Genomic DNA, 19,541 nt, shown 5'->3' with positions numbered 1-19,541 from the left:
TCTACACCGGGGAAACAGTCTTCATCACTGACCTCACTGCTACCACTCCATACCCTCTCGCCAGAGTCCACCTGAATTGTCCCTACGTGAACGGGGAAGTCCAAGTCGCCGTCAGGGAAAAGCCTTTTCCCATGCCTGGAGTGCAACTTCTCCTAGGCAACGACTTGGCAGAAGACCTGCAACCGACCAACCTGATCGTCATGGACAAACCCCAGGTGTGTAACTCTGTGCCAATAAATCCTATTCTCGAGTATGTTCCAGCAGAGGTTCAAGAGAGTGATGAAGTTTCTCCTCCGGTTCTCGTGACCACCCGTGCACAAGCCGCACGTCCACAGCCAGCTGACTCTACTGCTACCGCTGTCCCTCAAGACCCTCAGAAACTACCCCCGCATCTGACCAAGTTGGAGTTCCGTAAGTTGCAGAGGGAAGATCTTACTTTAACACCATTGTTTTTCCAGGCTGAGACTCAACCCGACAGTATTCCTGGGTTCTTCCTAGAGAACGACTTGCTCTACCGCAGATATAGACCCAGTAAACTGAAGGAGGAGGACGATTGGGCCAACACCGAACAACTTGTGATTCCCACCAGCCTGCGGCCCACTATTCTACACCTGGCCCATGGAGCATTCTCCCACTACGGCTTCAACAAGACTTACCATGGGATTCGTCAAGACTACTACTGGCCAGGTATGGTAAACAACGTCAAACAGTACGTAAAACAGTGTCATACATGTCAGATGGCAGGCAAACCGAACGTCTCCATTCCCAGAGCACCACTGATTCCCATACAGGTGCCTGCGGAACCTTTCCACAGACTCATAATAGACTGTGTTGGTCCTTTACCTCGGACCAGTTCAGGTAACGCCTACATCCTAACCATCCTGTGTCCTACCACCAGATTTCCCATAGCAGTTCCAGTGAAGAACATCACGGCTGCTACGGTTATCAAACATCTATTGAAGATCTTCACTCAATACGGATTTCCCAGGGAGATTCAAAGTGACTGTGGCACCAACTTCACCAGTGATCTCTTCAAAAGGACACTGGAGGAGTTCAACATCAAACAGGTATTGTCCAGCCCCTATCATCCTGCTTCACAGGGTTCTCTTGAACGTAGTCATCAGACCATCAAAGCACTCTTGAAAAAGTTTTGTAGTGAAACCTCAAAGGATTGGGATAAGCAGATTGACCTAATAATGTGTATTTTCAGAAGTCTCCCCAATGAGTCCCTAGGAGTATCTCCTTATGAGATGCTCTACGGCCGTAAGTGCCGTACTCCCCTTAAGGCTTTCAAAGACTCTCTCAGAGATGCCACCTTCAGTGAGCATCAGAATGTGCCCCAGTTTCTTCAAAACCTTCAACATATTCTAGAGAGAGTCCACCGCTTTGCTCATGATAATCTATTGAAAGCCCAGGTGAGAATGAAGACTCATTACGACCAGACCAGCAAAATAAGAAAATTCAAGCCGGGAGACTTCGTCCTTGCTTATTTCCCTATCCCAGGTTCACCTTTACAAAACAGATTTTCAGGACCCTACTGCGTCAAAGAGTGCAGGAATAATAATAATTACGTGATAGAGACTCCAGATAGGCGGCGGAAGACCCAGCTGTGCCACGTCAACCTCCTGAAGCAATATAATGGTACTCCTCCCACTGTCTTGATTAATTGTTCTACCTTCACAGAACCCTACATCCACAGTGAGACCATCCCGGCTTCTTCTCCCGAAAGCACTGACAAGGAGTCGGCGCTTTCTAATTCCAAAATCCTTAATGATCTTCCCAAATGCTTTCAGGATAATAATCGTGCTCCTATGCCCTCTTCTAATTCCACTCTCACCTCGTCAGATAAGCCCTTCATCCTCCATGTCGACGCCAATGGTACCGACGTGGGTGGTGTCGTGATGCAGCAACGAGGCGAGAAGAATACACCTGTCAGCGACTACTGCTACAAGGATCTACGGAACAATTGGCAAGGAGCTACTCTTCCTCATCCTGAAGCTTCAGCACTTCACTCCACACCTGAAAAGTGCTCGGTCCACCATCAATACGGACCACACCACCCTACACCTCCTGCAGCACGCCCACTTCTCGTCTCAACATCTTCTACTATGGGCTTGCTAACTGCAGAAATTCAACCTGGAGACACGCTATACCAAGAGTCTGACAACATCTTAGCCCATGATCTCTCCAGAGTTTATGAAATAGAAGCAACTCCATCCATTACTCCACCACATAACGACGTACTTCTTCCAGAACCGCAGGCTTCGGGGGAGAGTTGTGACGATAATCTCCTTCAAGAGATTGAGCCTGCTCTTCCCTTCATAATTACGTCTTCACAACTATATAAAAGACTATGGAAGAAATGTCCAACAACGACAACAAACACCAGCAAGGCTTGCCAGGGTGAGCAGAAACGTATGCATCCAGCCACCTGTTCGAACTCCAACCACCAAACTACCCGTTGATCGCTACGGCTCCGCTGATTGGTCGCCGGTCTGGCTGCACCTGCACTCGCCCCCAATACTACCTGATGTCTGGGGTCGCCCCAACATCAGTCCTCAGAATGTTCCGTGCTTTCGTAGCCAGCACTCCTCCCAGCTAGACGTTAGCGTGTACTGAGAGAGGTGGTGGCTTTAAGCCAATATTCCAGCACCTCCCACTTAACTTTTGTGTTGCACTTCTTATTATTTTGCCTTAACGTAACTTTCATTGTGTCATTTAAGTATTCTTATTATTTTGATTCATTGATTTTATTATACATATTTGTTTGTCCATATTTTCATGTTTTGATTTATTTAACGTAATTAAAATTTCATTGTTAAAGTTTTACTTGTGTTTTGTGTGTCTTCTCCTTACCTTACCACAGACGAAGTTCCAGTTTTTCTATTTTTTTTTATAACTATGTGACGAGGCCATACCCCTAGCCTTAAACAGCCGAACACCAACGCGTTACCGTCACACTATATATGCACAATATGCTAATATATTATAATATTAATTTATACTTGAGACAATTCCCGTTTTGAATGAACAGCATATTAAAATTTATGAATGCGTCTGTGGGGTTGACCGCTGCATGTAGTGGACTTAGAGTCGAGGACGGGTTGAAGTATCTAGTTGGATTACAAAGCATAAAAGCACTTACAGAACAAACCTATTTTAAATGTGTTGGGTTTTCGACAGTTCGATCCCAACAACACCTAGAGATTAGGTGTTTAGGATCTGTTGGTGGTTATTTGCATTTGTAGTACTTGGGTGAAGCTTACAGAGCTGCGATTCAAACAGAAGTCATCAGGGAAGCACTATTCGAGAAATGTTCGAACGTCATCATTTGTAAGTCGTGTGAAACAGCCCATCCTCCGACTAGACAGTACGTTTTAATACTAAATGTAATAAGTACAATTCTGACAATCGGCATAGTACATAAATACACTTAATCGCCAGCATCGGACAAAAATATTGTGAATATTAAAGTTTACCTGAAAAACTGTATAGAAATAACGACCTAACCTTGGGAGTGTAGGAGGACAAGCATGTAAATAGCATTTATTGCTTCTTAATTACAATTAGAACTTAACCTATAACTATATTGATATTACAATTTTATAAAACATAACTAAAGTCTTTCAATAAATTATAAAGCAACTAAAGATATTTTCAAATTTTGTATAAAATCTCTATTGTTTAATAAAACTAAAAAAAAAAATTCTTTGTTTAAAACTTGAGTATATAGATTTGAACATGAAAACTTCAACCTAAAAATTTTAAGTGTAGTAACAAAATGAAAATATATAGGGAGGTAAATGTAACAGCGCAATTGTTCATGAACTATGCAGAAATGTACTTATTATATTTAGTATTAAAACCAACCGTCTGTTCGGAGGAAGGGTTGTGTGTAAACCGTTTTTCATTCATAAACGGGGGTTTGGCGGCTGGATTAACGAGCCTGTGATGATGATGACGCGCTGCCAAAGGCAATTACTGGCAAGAACGGATTTCTATAAAATATTAAGCTCGCAGTATTTTGTTCGTTTCCTTCAATTGAACTTCAATTCCGAACATGTTTAAGAATAAAGATGTTTAAAAACATTGGAACATAGTGCGCTTCGGTGTGTGTTCTTTGGCTAGTATATGATCTTCTGAAGGTGGTATATACCTAGGCTAGCAGGTAGGTTCCTGAAGGTGGTATATACCTAGGCTAGCAGGTAGGTTCCTGAAGGTGGTATATACCTAGGCTAGCAGGTAGGTTCCTGAAGGTGGTATATACCTAGGCTAGCAGGTAGGTTCCCTAAGAGTTCGTGGTGCACAATAAACTACCGCTCACACGAAGAGCATGCATGAGGTGCACAGTAAACTAGCCAAGAATTAAATCAGAATTCTTGGAATGTATTATATGCCCACGCAAGCACATGAAAAAATGGTTTCCCATTGTCAGAGACAAGACGCCAGCTAGAATTATCGAGGCCCATTTAGGCCAACCGGCTGCTAACCCAGGATGCAACCCCACAACAGTTGCCTAACTCCAAGGTATACCTATTTACTGCTAGGTAAAGAGAGGAATTAGATGTAAAGCGACGTGTTCAAATGTGCTGCCCTACCCGGGAATCGAATCCGGGACCACTTGGTTGGGAGCAGACTGTTCTTCAGTTAAGGAATATTGATCATTAGCAGGAAAAATTGTGATCATTCTTATATCAAAGACGATAACATAGACATCAATTAAAATGAACTTTTCCCTAAAATATAAATTCACACTAATTAAAAGCCCGGAAATGTTTCTATATTGAGAATGTTTCATGTTTATATTGTGGAAAAACATATATATATCTAATGAGGTATAATATACGGTAATCCTAAATACACTGCACAGTGAAATATTGGCATGATTCAGTTCTCAATAAATTGTTTTTTTTAATTTATTATCTTAGTCACTTAAGTGTAACATAATGCTAAAAACATTGTCCATATAAATTATATTTATATACAGGAATCTATATATTCAAAATATTTATATACAAAACATGAGATACAAATATGACCAACTAAATACTAAAACAATCAATGGACAGTTCAACGACTTCACACAAAGATATTGGACTTAAAGCCGACTTACTTTGTGGAAAAAAACATATAACCCCAAGCAGGGTGTTATATGTAGTGAACAAATGAATTAATATAGTTTTCAAACATTAAATGTTATTCTCACAGATAATTTACGAATATAGGTAAAGACCTTCCATATTTTCAAAGAATCTCCTCCCTAACGCAGATATATTCAAACCCGCACATGCGCAAACGAACCAGGCGCACATGCGCAAACGAACCAGGCGCACATGCTCAAACGAACCAGGCGCCCCTTCATTGCTGCCGCTTTCAAAACATAGGACATATATTCATAAACCTTATGTCACTTGTTCACCATGTATAACAACCCCTGACTGGGGCATTTATATCTTTACATGAAAGGATCCGTTCCTTAGACATTTATGTCTACCACCAGACGAGGTGGTCACCTCGTGGACGGTTATTACAACCACTTACTGATCTATAACCAGCATATCCTCCTGTTTTGGTAGCACTTATAGTAACGATGAGGACCGTAGTATATTTACCGACCTACAACGAAATTAGAAATCTGAACTATTGAATTGGACAAATCTGAAAACTATTTTTTTATTTGTGTTGCTTTGGGAAACTAAACTAAGCTATCGTAGGCCTAATACACTAATAGGCCTAATAATAATAGGTCTGAGATGTTATAATAGGCCTAGGAATATTAAAGTTTGCTTTTTAACTTTATTTATTTTAAAAGCATACCTTACTAAGCTAAGTACGTACGAATTCGTGACTATTGACGATCGTCCCAATAGGTACTATCCAAATAGGAAGATAATTGGTTGGTATTGTGTCCTGAACAAAGTTCAGAGTTAAAGTGAACCCTCAGTGTATATGCACCGAGAAATGGGAAATACACATTTCTGTATATCTATATCCCCTTGATCCTGTTATATACCGACATTTAAAATGTGCACTGTCTACCTTTTAAAAACAATTGAACACGTTATGGCATTCGAATTTTATGAATCAAGTTTTTTACCTTTATGCATCACCCTTTTACAGCCTACCAAGACCTGTTAGTGGTATGTATCCCGACATACAACGACACATCGCATACACATTTGATAATTGTTCGTACATACACATAGATAATTGTTCGGTATCATAACTTATTCTAAATGAGTTATCATACTGCTGTGTTAGTCACAACCCATCCAGGATGCTGAAATGCATATAACATACACATTATGTCATGTTGCCATGGGCTGTTGCACATCATGCATGGCTTGATGTGTTTGTAAGGCCTATAGCAACCGTAGTAGGGTTAGTAAGTCAAAGTAGGCTTATACATAAGCGGTTGATTTGGCCCTAAATTTCATTCAAGCTCTGGAGGCTAAAGCCACCAACAAAAGCCTATTGACCAACAAGCAAGTATATTTTCGTCCTGAATATAATCCAGGACTTGGTGAGCATACACAAAGACAAGAGGTATACTCGTTCATTGTATATATCTTGTAGAATACACAACTCGTCATATTCATGACACATTCTTTACATATAATGTCGTACTCCTCACTATAATGTATGTTGTGTCGTCCTATAATGAAATGATTGTTAAAATGCGTTGAATTTCACTAACAGTCAGAATGCATTTTAATCATTACATATTTTGTAGGTAGTTAGGACGCAGTAGAGCTAATTTACTCATTTCCTCATCTTTAGGGTGTATGAGGTACGTGAGTGACTGATGCACTGCGTCTAGGCGTAGAATTCCACAGCGCGCTGCCTCTAGGCGTAGAATCCCCAGAGGAAGCCAGCCAGCGTCATGACAAGGATAGCCGTCCCATCCACAATACTGCAAGAGTATAAAACATTGATCGTCGCTGCAAGTCTGATAGATAAGTTAAATTATGACGTTGCAATCATTCCACTTTGACAGACATTAAACATGTGACTCACTAAACTGCACAGCTGGTGCTTCGTAAATGTTATTTATAAGTCGTAAAATGAAAGACAATATAGATTTGTTTGTTGCAATTGTGATTATAAAAAACTTAAAATATAATATTTTTGCTCTTAAATCAGAAAAATTAGTCTGAGTTTTGTCTGAAATAAAAATTAAATCAGATTATATATAATGTATATATATGTATGTGTAATTATATATATATATATATATATATATATATATATATTATTATATATAATATGTCGTACCTAGTAGCCAGAATGCACTTCTCAGCCTACTATGCAAGGCCCAATTTGCCTAATAAGCCAAGTTTTCATGAATTAATTGTTTTTCCGACTACCTAACCTAACTTTTCCGGCTACCTAACCTAACCTATAAAGATAGGTTAGGTTAGATTAGGTAGGGTTGGTTAGGTTCGGTCATATATCTAAGTTACTTTTTCCTCCAATAAAAAAAAATTGACCTCATACATAATGAAATGGGTAGCTTTATCATTTCATAAGTAAAAAATTAGAGAAAATATATTAATTCAGGAAAACTTGGCTTATTAGGCAAATCGGGCCTTGCATAGTAGGCCGAGAAGTGCGTTCTGGCTACTAGGTACGACATATATATATATATAATATATAATATATAATATATAAATATATAATATATAAATATATAATATATAAATATATAATATATAAATATATAAATATGCGAACAAGCCTGAATGGTCCCCAGGACTATATGTAACTGAAAACTCACACCCCAGAAGTGACTCGAACCCATACTGCCATGAGCACTCTGCTGGCGTACAGGATCCCTGTACATGCATATGCATGTACAGGGATCCTGTACATGCATATAATTGCATACTTACTTCGTCCAAGGTCTGTTTTCCTCCAGGAACTCTGCTGCCTTTCTGGCCTTCTCCTCTGGAGTGTCTTCATCAGCCGGGGGGTCTTGAGGGGTTCCTATGTTCTGCGTCTCGACCCCACACACGCAGTTAATACACCTCCTCCAAGAAGGCAGGTCTGGCGGACACGCAAATACACTTTTAACCTCAATGACAAAGGATTGTTACAGTAAATTCATTCGTTTTATTCTTCTCAATAAAGACTAATAATAATTCGTTAATAGGATAGGGAATGGAAATCGTTAGTAAATCTCTACCTCCCGTGGCTTGACTTCTAGCTGTGTGGATGATATTTTCATCGGCTCTAGGTTGAAGTTCGATTTTGTCGCCTATGAAGTTCTTCTCATTCCTCCATTCCCTGATGGACACTCGGACCTCTTGACTGTGGCGGCTGCTGAAGGTTAGCCGGTGTAGCTGAGGTGGGGAAAAAGATTAAAACTGAGTCGTTTTAAGAACATGGAGTGGCGGGGGTGTAGACTTTCTTGCCCTCCCGTCATATGCTGATGAATGTCATGTTTATTATACTTCTCGTTTCCCCCTTTTATCGCTTTCTTTTTCTCTCGCTTTCTCTCGTCGGCGTTCGATCCCCGATGGTCCAAGTGATTGGGCACCGTTCCTTTACCACAACTTTATATCCCAGTTCCTTAAGTGTCCTCGTATCCCTTTCAAGTGTTATAGTCATACTAGCCTAGTTCTCTGTTCTGCTAATTACCTTACCTCCTCACTTCTCTCTCTCTCTCTCTCTCTCTCTCTCTCTCTCTCTCTCTCTCATTGCAACTTACACATTTCTTGGGTATGGGTTCGGTGAGGTAGGATACAGCCACGGTCACCATCATGACGATTACGAACAAAATACACCCAAAGTGGAGATAGTGAACGTTCCCCACGATAATCTTGATCCACTCGGGCCGATGGTCCTTATTTTCATCTGTAAAAGAAACAAATTTTATTTAGCACACGTATATACGCATCATAATTATAAGTATCATTTTGTTGAGGCTCGCGCGCACACTAATCAAACTTAAAATGTTGATGTAGGCTTTCAGAATGATATATTTTGAACCTCACCTTGGTAATGTTCAAGCCTTTTTTTCCTAAGGTTATATGTCAATATATAGTCAAAATACCTCCACATCCGGGGACGACAAAGGCGTACTCCAGCACGAAGCGTATTAGGCCAATTACCAACCCGACGAAAAGGCCCCAGAAGGCTCCCTGCAAGGAGGACATTTTATCATCAGCAACGCCAACTTCCCGCGCTTTTAAAATAATTACGGTTTACATGAGCCATGAACTACAGTACGGTAATTATTTGATTTCTTTTGTAGAGCATTATTAGGGTAATTGGTTTCAGATATAACTGCAGGATTCGTCTAGTCGTTTGAGAAATATAAATATTTCTTGAGAGATTTCTAAGGACCTTTTAGTCCATGTAATAATTTAAATAGCATTTGTAGATCTTTGGCCTCGGGTATAATTTAGTAAATGCAGATTCAGCTGGACTAGGCATTAGGCATTTACACGAATGGACTAATGTGTTGTGCAAAAGGAAGTAGCTAGGCTATTGATGTGTCTTAGAGGTTTATTGGAGTAGTTAGGCTATTGATGCGACTTACAGGTTCGTTGGTTCGTTCCCAGAAGATTGCCAGGAGGTAGATGGCGCAGATGGGAGGCGACAAGAAGGAAGATATACTCTGGATGTAAACAAACAATTGAGAGTTTGCGGAATTTCTGTGGGACAACAGACGCTCAAATGAGTGTTTTTAGAGTGGAAAATATTTCGGTAACATTGTATCTTGTACACAAATTGTAATTATTGATTTAACATTGTTATTTTTAGATAGTGATATAGAGCTCACTGGATGACGGGGATCCAGATGACGGACACCACTACCATCACCAACACGAACACTCGACCCACGATCAACAGTTCCACGTCCGTCGCTTTCCTGTGAATCCTCGTCCAGATGTCGATGGTGAAAATGGTGGAGGAGGAGTTGAAGATGGAGGTGAGAGAGGACATGAGGGCTGCCATCATCACTGCAAGCATCAGCCCGGACAGTCCTGGAGGCGAGAGAGAACATGAGGGCAAACATCATCACTGCAAGCATCAGCCCGGACAGTTCTGGAGGTGAGAGAGAACATGAGGGCAAACATCATCACTGCAAGCATCAGCCCGGACAGTCCTGGAGGTGAGAGAGAACATGAGGGCTGCCATCATCACTGCAAGCATCAGCCCGGACAGTCCTGGAGGTGAGAGAGAACATGAGGGCTGCCATCATCACTGCAAGCATCAGCCCGGACAGTCCTGGAGGTGAGAGAGAACATGAGGGCTGACATCATCTTCACTTAACAATAAACAGAAAAAGGTAAGCTTTTGACGTGAATTCATTTACACTGCCCATGACGCTGGCTTCAATATTGAATGAAAATTAACGTCCGCATGACTCGAGTTAGAAATTTGATGGGATAATTTGTGTAATTCTTCGTTTGCTTTAGTTTTAATCGTGAAATAAAGTGAGAAAACTTCATAAAATATATACAGGATCTTGTACATGTGAATGACTTGTGTAGAATACAGAAATACAATATTTGTGAAGTATGTTGATGTGCATAAACTAACCTGTAGGCAGCAGGTTAAGAACGAGTTGAACGTAGGCAATATTAGTGCATCCGGTTGAACTGCCACAGTACTTCTCGCACTCATGTGGGTCGACACAGGCCACCTTGTCAGTGTAGAGGATCCTTGAGGCCATTCCTGGGAACACCAGGATGAACAACGGCAGGAACTTGAGCACAGCGGCCAAGATGCACCCGGCCTTAGCATGGGTCATGTTCTTGCTCGAGAGGGTCCTCTGCACTATGACCTGGTAAACAATAATCCCCACTTGCTCACCTGACATTTATATACATATATATAATATATATCCTAGTACACGCTCTGAGATCAGAGTTAAAGATGTGTAACATTCTTTATTTTCAAAAGCCTGTTCGCGCGCATGATTAGCAAGCAATACAGTTTAATTCCAATCGACTAACTTTGATCTTTAGGCAAAAAAGAAACCTACAGCGTGGAGTGATAGGTAAAATGTGTATCGGAAAGTGGGAGGAGAAGGGAGAGGGGAAATGCCTGAACGTGACTTAACTCCTTTTTTATATAGCATTTCCGACAACAACAAGTGAAATGTAGTCCAGTAGGTGCGAACATTAATCTTTTTTCATGGGTAGGTATAATTTTTTTGTTTTGCTTATATGTGGCAAAAGTTTCCAACCAGTTGTATATTAACTGACTTTTAATATATAAAACATATTTCTTTTTCTCGAGAAATAATAGGAAAACATTCTCCTTCTAAATTTCTGATTAAATCAAGGGAAGGCAATGTTGATATGGCAATCAACCTGTCACATTTGCCTCTAATGGGTTGTTAAAGAAATGTGTGTAAGTTGTATGCCTCAATATACACCGAAATAATTGATTCATTATAACACAAGAATTGATAACACAAGAGTTGGAAGAATGGCCTTGTAGCCTAGTCCTGTATTTCTATCAAATTGTATGATTTTAATGAAGTCGTGATTTAAAGCGTCCCAATGAGAGTTTATAAGACCAAAATGTGCAGAATTTTCATGTTACAATATGGTAATTTATTAAAAATTTTTTTTACTTACATTGTATATATACAGTATACATGTTAATACACTAATGAAGATGGGTAATGTATTTTAAGATGGAGAGGTACGGTAAATTTCCTTAGTGTAGGAAATTTTGCAATAACAAAAGTTTTAAAGAGAAACTGTTATATGTAAACAAAAACCAATATCTACAAACTCCAGCAAAACATAAACAGTAACGCAAAGCCCCAAACATCAGTAACGCAAAGCCCCAAACAACAGTAACGCAAAGCCCCAAACAACAGTAACGCAAAGCCCCAAACTTCAGTAACAACGATGTTAATTGTACAGTATTAGAAGGCAGGCAACCTGTCCTTTCCACTAATAATTTGCATTTTCACGTCCAAATCCCCCAACGAACAAAATAGGATGTACTATAAATCATAGCGGACATTCACTTTTTCTAAGTGTTGGTTAGGTTAGGTTAGGTTCGACCAATTTAGAACATCATTTTTGTGACGTTGTGATCACTCGAAAGGACCTGATTAAAGATGACGAAACTAACCATTAGATACGTATAGGTTCCTCAGATTATAATTGATGTCCAGCTATGTGAATGTTCATACGACTTTTACTCAAATATCTGATCATTATACATAATATGTTACGGAATGCCTTATCGTGTTATTGCGTCGCATAAAAAAATGGCACTGTTATTTAATAGTAATACTTTAAATATTACAGGGAGGTTAACGACCGTGAAGGTCGTTAACGGTCAGCACGGTGTGGCTCGTCTGGTGGCGGGAATTCTGTTAGCCAATCAGAATCACCAGGCAAGGCAATGAGTGTTGGTCAGAGCATGAACTGAGGAGTACTCTACTCGATCCCATTCGTTCGACATGCCGTCGTCGTGTGTGTATGTGACCAGTTTGCCCCAACTGTGACAGCGTGTTCCACATCTCCAGCGACACGGACCTTAGGACGTAGTGGCATGGTCGACTCCGTATGACGTCCTTGAAATCTACCGCTGTTCTGGATTATTGGACCCAGTCCGAAAAGTAGATGATCCTTAAAAGTTGAATCGACTGACGAGTAGCGGCCATCTTATTGGCATATACATAGTGTTGTGGTGTATATATTACTGTACATACAAGTACAGTGTCTTAGTATATATATATATCTTTAACTGTACATATAATGTACCGCCGTGTTTTAGTGATATAGATGAATATATCCATAGGTCTTCTCCAAAATTATTTCTTGTCCTCGGTCAGATCTCAGAGAATTAAGTGTGTCGCACCTGACAACAGGTCATGCTGAGACTGACACCTGGAAAAATCAAAGTATCCAGTTGGATTACACAGCATAAAAGCACTTACAGCACAAACCTATTTTAAATGTATTGGGATTTCGACAATTCGATCCCAACACCTCACAATAATGAAGTTTTAGAGACACTCATAGCATATCACTAGTATAATATACCCGTGTATAAGAGTTTGTTAGGTTAGTTGATTTATTATGCACCCCATACCCATCTTGTGGGCGGTAGTGGAAAGGGTTAGAGGCACATAATGCGCTCAGGGACTGAACCCCACAAAGAGATATCATTTTTATATAAGGCATTGCGGTTGACAATGGTCGTAGGTTAGCGCCCCACTCACTGCCCTGGTGGATTTTCTGATAGATATATATATCTATCTCACTTTGGTGTCATTTCTCTGTGTACTTGTGTATAATTAGAGCACGTCCATAGTCTACATCAGTTAGCACAAGATCATTAGCATAACACACTAATTAGTATAATTAGTAGAGCACGTCTGGGATACTTTGGTAAGAGTTTTAGATATACCTGGTCGGTACACCAGTACCAGATGGAGCCGAGGGCGGAGCCGAACACCACACCCGGCCAGGGCAGGTCGGACCCTGTGATGGGGCGGAAGAGATTCATGGCATAGGCTGGGGGTATACTGTTAGGGCAGACCTCGCCGTTCTTGTCGTAGATGACCTTGGATGGCACGGCGTGGAAGTAGTCTGTGACCATCCTGTCGTAGCCCCCCACCTCGCTGATGGCTACAGGAGATATGACAGTGACGTGCGTATGTGGAGTTACAGAAAACGGGAGAAAAAGTTTGTTTCTGAGTCGGGACATGTATGAAGTATCCAGGACATGTAGCGGGACATATATATAAAAAGTATCTAGGACATGCAGACATGTTGTGTTCTGGACATTTAGGAAGCGTTTTTTTTTTCGGAACAGCGACAGCCGAAGGTGCATTATTCATTTTACAGCCGAGAAGTGTTTGGCATGGTTATTCAACATTAGCACTGACGTGTGTCGAGGGGACTTCCTAAATATATACACAATAAGCAATAAGCAGACAATATCATCGAAAAGATAACGTAATCTAATGAAAACAAAATTATAAACCCAGAAATGCTTATAGAAACCCATACACAAACTGTGAAGACGTTCACGCCCTCATGTCGGCCCTGCCAAACTAGACAGCAAATCCTCAGCAAAGCTCTCCTTCTACTGAACCCAAGACTATGAAACATTCACCTGGTCAGTACACCAGTACCAGATGCCGGAGATGGTGATGCCGAAGATCATGCCAGGCCAGGGCAGGTCTGACTCCCCGGGTTTAGCGGATCTGAAGAAGTGCATGGCGTAGGCCGGAGGCTCTCCGCAGTTGGTGGTGTTATCGAAGAAGGAGTACCTGGTGATGTTGGGTACGGCGTAGAAGTAATCCTCCGTCAGCGCCTCGTACCCGCCGACGGCACTGAAGGCTTCGGAGAACCGCGCCCAGAGGTGTGTTAGTAAGGTTAGCATGAAAACTAGATTTGTTTGCAACTAGGGACATTAGTAAAGTAGCGTTATGAATAGTAATGCTTTTATTGAATAGTTGCATTGTATTAGCTGTGAACGTTAGGTGGCTATTTTAAGAACACAAACTAATAAGTTATGTGGTTATGTGCCAAAGTCTTCTGATTGATGACATTATTTAGGTTATAAATACAATGTTAGTGTTACAACCAGTAAAGTAAGGCCAGAAGCTAACATGAATTAGATTGGCGACTGTGATCATCATTTCGCTTGTTAGGGCCGTTGTCTGTGGCATTAGTGTTGACGGAGTTAGGGGTGTATGTATGGCTTGAGGTACAAATTGTTGGTCTTATAAACACTTGGCAATAACAGACAATACGCGATGAGCCGAAGCTAGGCTGCAAACTGTTTAATAGAACATTTAACACACACACACACACACACACACACACACACACACACACACACACACACACAGAGGGAGACTTGATAGCTGAGGGGACAGCGCTCTGGACTCGTAATCCTAGGGTCTGGGTTCGATCCCCGGTGATGGCAGAAACAAAATAGGCAGAGTTTATTTCACCCTGATGCTCCTGTTACCTAGCAGTAAATAGGTACCTGGGAGTTACAGCTGCTACGGGCTGCTTCTTTGGGATGTGTGTGCGCGCGTGTGTGTCAATATATATGTTGTTGACATAAGAGGAAAAATAGATTGGTTAGAAAGGCGGGGGCCAAGAGCTAATAGCTCGATCCTACAAACACAAATAATAAATACAAAAATTCAGTACTTACACATGCCCATGAGAATACAGGCGCCAACGACCATAAGGATGGTCTGGACAAAGTCCGTCCAGATAACAGCCGAGAGACCACCAGTGATGGTAAAGATGGAGGCTATGGCCAGTAGGATGAGGATGCTGATGTACATCCACTCTGTACCCTGCTTGTTCAGCGTCTGCTGGATGAACAGTGCTCCTGCGTACAGGTCAGCCTGTGTGTACCCAGGATATTTTAAGAGTAAACTTATCAGGGAGGTTGTAATCGCATAAGTTTATAGGTCATCAAGCAATGCTAGAATAAAACTCACAGCCAAAGCTTCATAGATTTAACGGTAGTCTTCCTTTAAAAGACAATTTGCAGTGAAATGTACTCAAAAAGAGCTTCAACCTACAATACAGTTGAACAGGGTGTAGGAACTATAATGAATCAACCCCAAATAAGTACATTTCTACGTTAAAATAAACCTAAATGTAAATTTCCTATCTGGGCTTTGTTTTTAATTCTTCACACACACACACACACACACACACACACACACCACACACCACACCACACCACACCACACCACACCACACACACCACACCACACACCACCACACCACACCACACCACACCACACACACCACACCACACACACACACATATCTACAGGCAAGAAAAATGCCACAAAAGGACTGTGTGAGCTTACGGATATCTTGGTGAAGATGGAGAGGAGGAGGGCGAGGCAGGAGAGGTAGACCCTGATCCTCTGGCCCCCGAACCTCTCCCTCAGGTACTCCGGCATGGTGTACACGCCTGAACTCATGTACACCGGCACGAACACCCATCCAAGCAGCATCAGCACGAAGATGGCCTGAAAGTACACAGAACGTTACTTTTGTGCTTAACAAACCACTCCCGAAGCATAGTTGGAGTGGTTGACCACTTTTCCCTGAACACCAGTGCTTAACAAACCTTCCAGTGTTCAGGTCATCATCATCACACTGGGCTGGCCAGGGCAGGTCTGACACTTGTCTTTTCTCAGGGATATATACACCAAGCGATGTATGTGACTTCTCGGTGTATATACATTATGGATTTAATTCTGGACACTGTCCGGAACTAAAGTATACTTGCTAGTTGGTCAGTGAACATTAGTGTGGCCTTACCCTCTAGATATTGATAATAAAGTGTCCTCTCCTAACCTAACAGCCTAAGCCAGATGATAAAAAACAGAAAACTGGACAGTACGCCACTTTCGCGCGCCGCTTCCGTTTACTAATACGACAATTTTTGGCCGTAGCCCATACGTGTGAAAAGCGACGTTATTTGTAAGAGGACAGGTTGTATGCTGGCGCACACACAAGCTTCTATGGTATTTATTTTATAAGAGGGAATAGAGAGCTTTGGTCAACACTGAATAATACCATTATAAAGCAACAGGTAGGCCTACTCAGGCCTTTTGGTTTAATATTGATTATTGGATATTCACAAATATAATGCTAAACTTTATTTTTATATAAATATAATTCTTGGTTCATTTTTTTAGATTTAAAAATATAAAATCCTAGAGGTTGCAAAATCCGTTGGTAAATATTAATACAATTTAGAAAACGGGAACTTTGCAAGGCAGACTTACGTTGAGTTCGAAGGCGCCGATCCCGATGCCAGAGGCAGCGCCGGACCCTGATAACCCGATGAAGTGGCCAGATCCGATGTTGCTGGCGAAGAGTGACGCGCCCACCTGGAGGAGGGAGGGAGGGAGGTGGGGTCAGGAGAAGCTTTATTGGAGGCGTAGGAGCATCAATGTGGGCTTAAGAACATCAACGGGGACCTCAGTGTAGGCGTAGAAGCATCAGTGTGAAACATTAATATGTACATCAGTTATCACTCTAAGACATAACAAATATGTTAAAAGGAAGAGTGAAGCATGTATGATAAACTTACTGCGTACATATTGACTTGATCTAATCACTATAAGCGTAATCTAATGAGCTGCTTTGCAACTTATCTAACATATCAGCCTCACTCGTAAATGTCAGTGCCTGATAAGACATGATATCACAGTCTACTGATAGGTACAATGAACATGCGTATGCAATTAAAATGAGTCGACACAAAATGCTTATGCAGTATTCAGTGATATTTGTTCTTAATTTTGTTATGTTTGTGTAAAGTTGATATATATATAAGAATTTTGATTTATTTAAAGAGTTATATACAAGAGTTTTTACATTCTTGTAAAGCCACTAGTATGCGTAGCGTTTCGGGCAGGTCCTTGACCCTAATTTCCCTGGAATACGACCCCGCCGAATCGTTTAACAACCAGGTACCCATTCACTGCTGGGTGAACAGAGGCTACAGTTAAGGACTGGTGCCCGGTCAATCCTCCCCGGCCAGGATTTCGTGTCAAAGCTTACAAATGAGTAATTTCACGGCTTGTTTGAATCAGAAAGACGACACAGGTTGACAGTATATATTTATTGTTGATTCGTAAATGAGGAAGATTTGGTACATTCGACAGTTCTAAGAATTCAATGAATTCAATGACAGTCACCGAATTCAAGAGAATGTTGCAAAGACGGTAACTTACTTAATCATTTATAATCATCCTGTCCTCAGGGGATTTGTATCTTTTAGGTAACCACTTCAAAACAGCTATGTAATTAGTGCTATTATCTGCTGCCTATCATGGTTAGGTTAGATTAATATTTGGGTAGGTAATGCTTAAACTGGGTATTATTCTAAAACTCGTGAAATATAAAATTCGAAAACTATTTGAGTATCCCCTAGAATTTCATATTAAAGAAAACCTAGGATTAAGGCCTTATCACAATAATGAGTTTACTATAGTTTTATTTTAAACCAATGATTCATATTACAATCGAAATATTCTTGAGAATATTCTCTGTGTAAGACAAAGGTTCAATTCTCGGTTTACAAATACTCTTATTTGAGTTATAATACTCTTTTAGGCCATCAAAAATATCTAGATAACTATCCAGGTGGTGTGAAAATAAGGTTGTCATCTTACCCTGAAGACAGGCTGTTTAAAATCGAGCAGCAGACTTACAGGTATCCAAGAAACTTGTTTAGTCTTACGAAGTCTAAACAAGACTTCGAATGAGTGTTTCAAATGACGAAAACAATAGCGTGAGCCTTAAAAAACAGGCAGTCAGACTTATGGGTATTCAGGAATTGATCTTAAGACTTATTGAAGCCGTAGACCTAATGAGTGTTGGGAGAAATGTTTAGTCACGAGAGAGAGTTGAAGAGACAGACTTACGGGTATCCAGTGCATGTTGCGGGAGGCGAGGAAGTAGCCGGAGATGCTGCCGCGTTTGGTTCTCCAGGACGACTGTGGGAGGACAAACACATCTTTTAGGTCAGTTATCCCTTCACCGCCTTCAGTCTGGACTTACCAGTAAGGGTTTACATATTGTGTAAAAAAAAAACCTAGTACATATGTAACCAACAATTTTCCCTCCTTTTATTTAGTATTTTTTTTCTTGTGACTAGTTACATAAAAGAGTTAGACTGTAAAGTTATAATAATATTAGAACAAGAGGTATATACTAGAGATTAAAACCTTCAGTATCTACAATAATCTGTCAGATCAGTACTAGAATATGCAGCACTAATGGAATCCGCATTAGAAGCGCAAAAGGAGAATGAAAAAGGTTTACTATAAAACTGGTGCCAAAAATAAGTGGACTAGGCAGCTAAATCATATTAAATGAAACTTAACTGATCTACTGTAACAAGAAAAAACATATTTTTACTGTGAAATAATGTAATTTTATAACGATATTAAACGAAACAAAGTTGCAGGTGACGCCACAGGAAGTCGACGATCCGAGCGACAATGTTGTGGCTTTGGGTAATTAGATGGACCCAATTTCGTTATAAAATTATATTATTTCAGAGTAAAAATATTTTTTGTGTTCTACATTCAGCACCAACATTATAGTGAGTTAATATATCGTAGTTCGTCATTACTAACATAATGATCGGAAGCTTTGGGTAGTTTTGGGTAATTAGATGTACCAGTTCAGTTTAGGTTAAAAGAGGTTAGGTAGGTTAGGTTTGGTCATATTTCTACGTTAGTTTTACATAAAATTAAACAAAATAAAGCTTTCCATTACATTATATGATTTTATCATTGCACAAGAACAAAAAGAAATAGGAACATATAAAGTATACTTGCTGGTTGGTCAGCTATTATGGTCGCATTAACCCTACAGAGGTTGATGGGCCTTAAGCCCAACACCAAAAAAAAAAGTGTAAGATGCATAATTCTGTTTTAGACAATAATCCGCCAATCATAAAAGCCTGGAGAGAGAATCCTGCCAGACCATATATATAAAGTATCTACGTCCATTAATACAGTTTGTGTTTTAGTTTGTGTTTTAACA

General features: G+C 40.5%; 1 protein-coding gene across 1 annotated transcript; it reads right to left on the bottom strand.

Annotated features, from left to right (window-relative positions):
* Positions 1-4,902: 4,902 nt before the first annotated feature.
* LOC123775200 (sodium/glucose cotransporter 4) lies at positions 4,903-18,521 on the bottom strand. The gene is made up of 13 exons (XM_069319093.1): positions 18,413-18,521; positions 16,766-16,870; positions 15,836-16,000; positions 15,160-15,358; positions 14,104-14,330; positions 10,552-10,795; positions 9,788-9,992; positions 9,545-9,659; positions 9,056-9,143; positions 8,711-8,856; positions 8,186-8,342; positions 7,893-8,046; positions 4,903-6,913 (listed from the first exon to the last, which is right to left on the bottom strand). The coding sequence occupies exons 1-13, from the start codon at positions 18,425-18,427 to the stop codon at positions 6,847-6,849; spliced, it is 1,887 nt and encodes a 628-aa protein (XP_069175194.1). The 5' UTR covers positions 18,428-18,521; the 3' UTR covers positions 4,903-6,846.
* Positions 18,522-19,541: the final 1,020 nt, after the last annotated feature.

This window comes from Procambarus clarkii, chromosome 92 (genome assembly GCF_040958095.1).
Source record: "Procambarus clarkii isolate CNS0578487 chromosome 92, FALCON_Pclarkii_2.0, whole genome shotgun sequence".
In the NCBI taxonomy this organism is placed as follows: domain Eukaryota; kingdom Metazoa; phylum Arthropoda; class Malacostraca; order Decapoda; family Cambaridae; genus Procambarus; species Procambarus clarkii.
The sequence above is the reverse complement of the archived record's forward strand: the minus strand, read 5'-3'. Positions and strand labels throughout refer to the sequence as shown.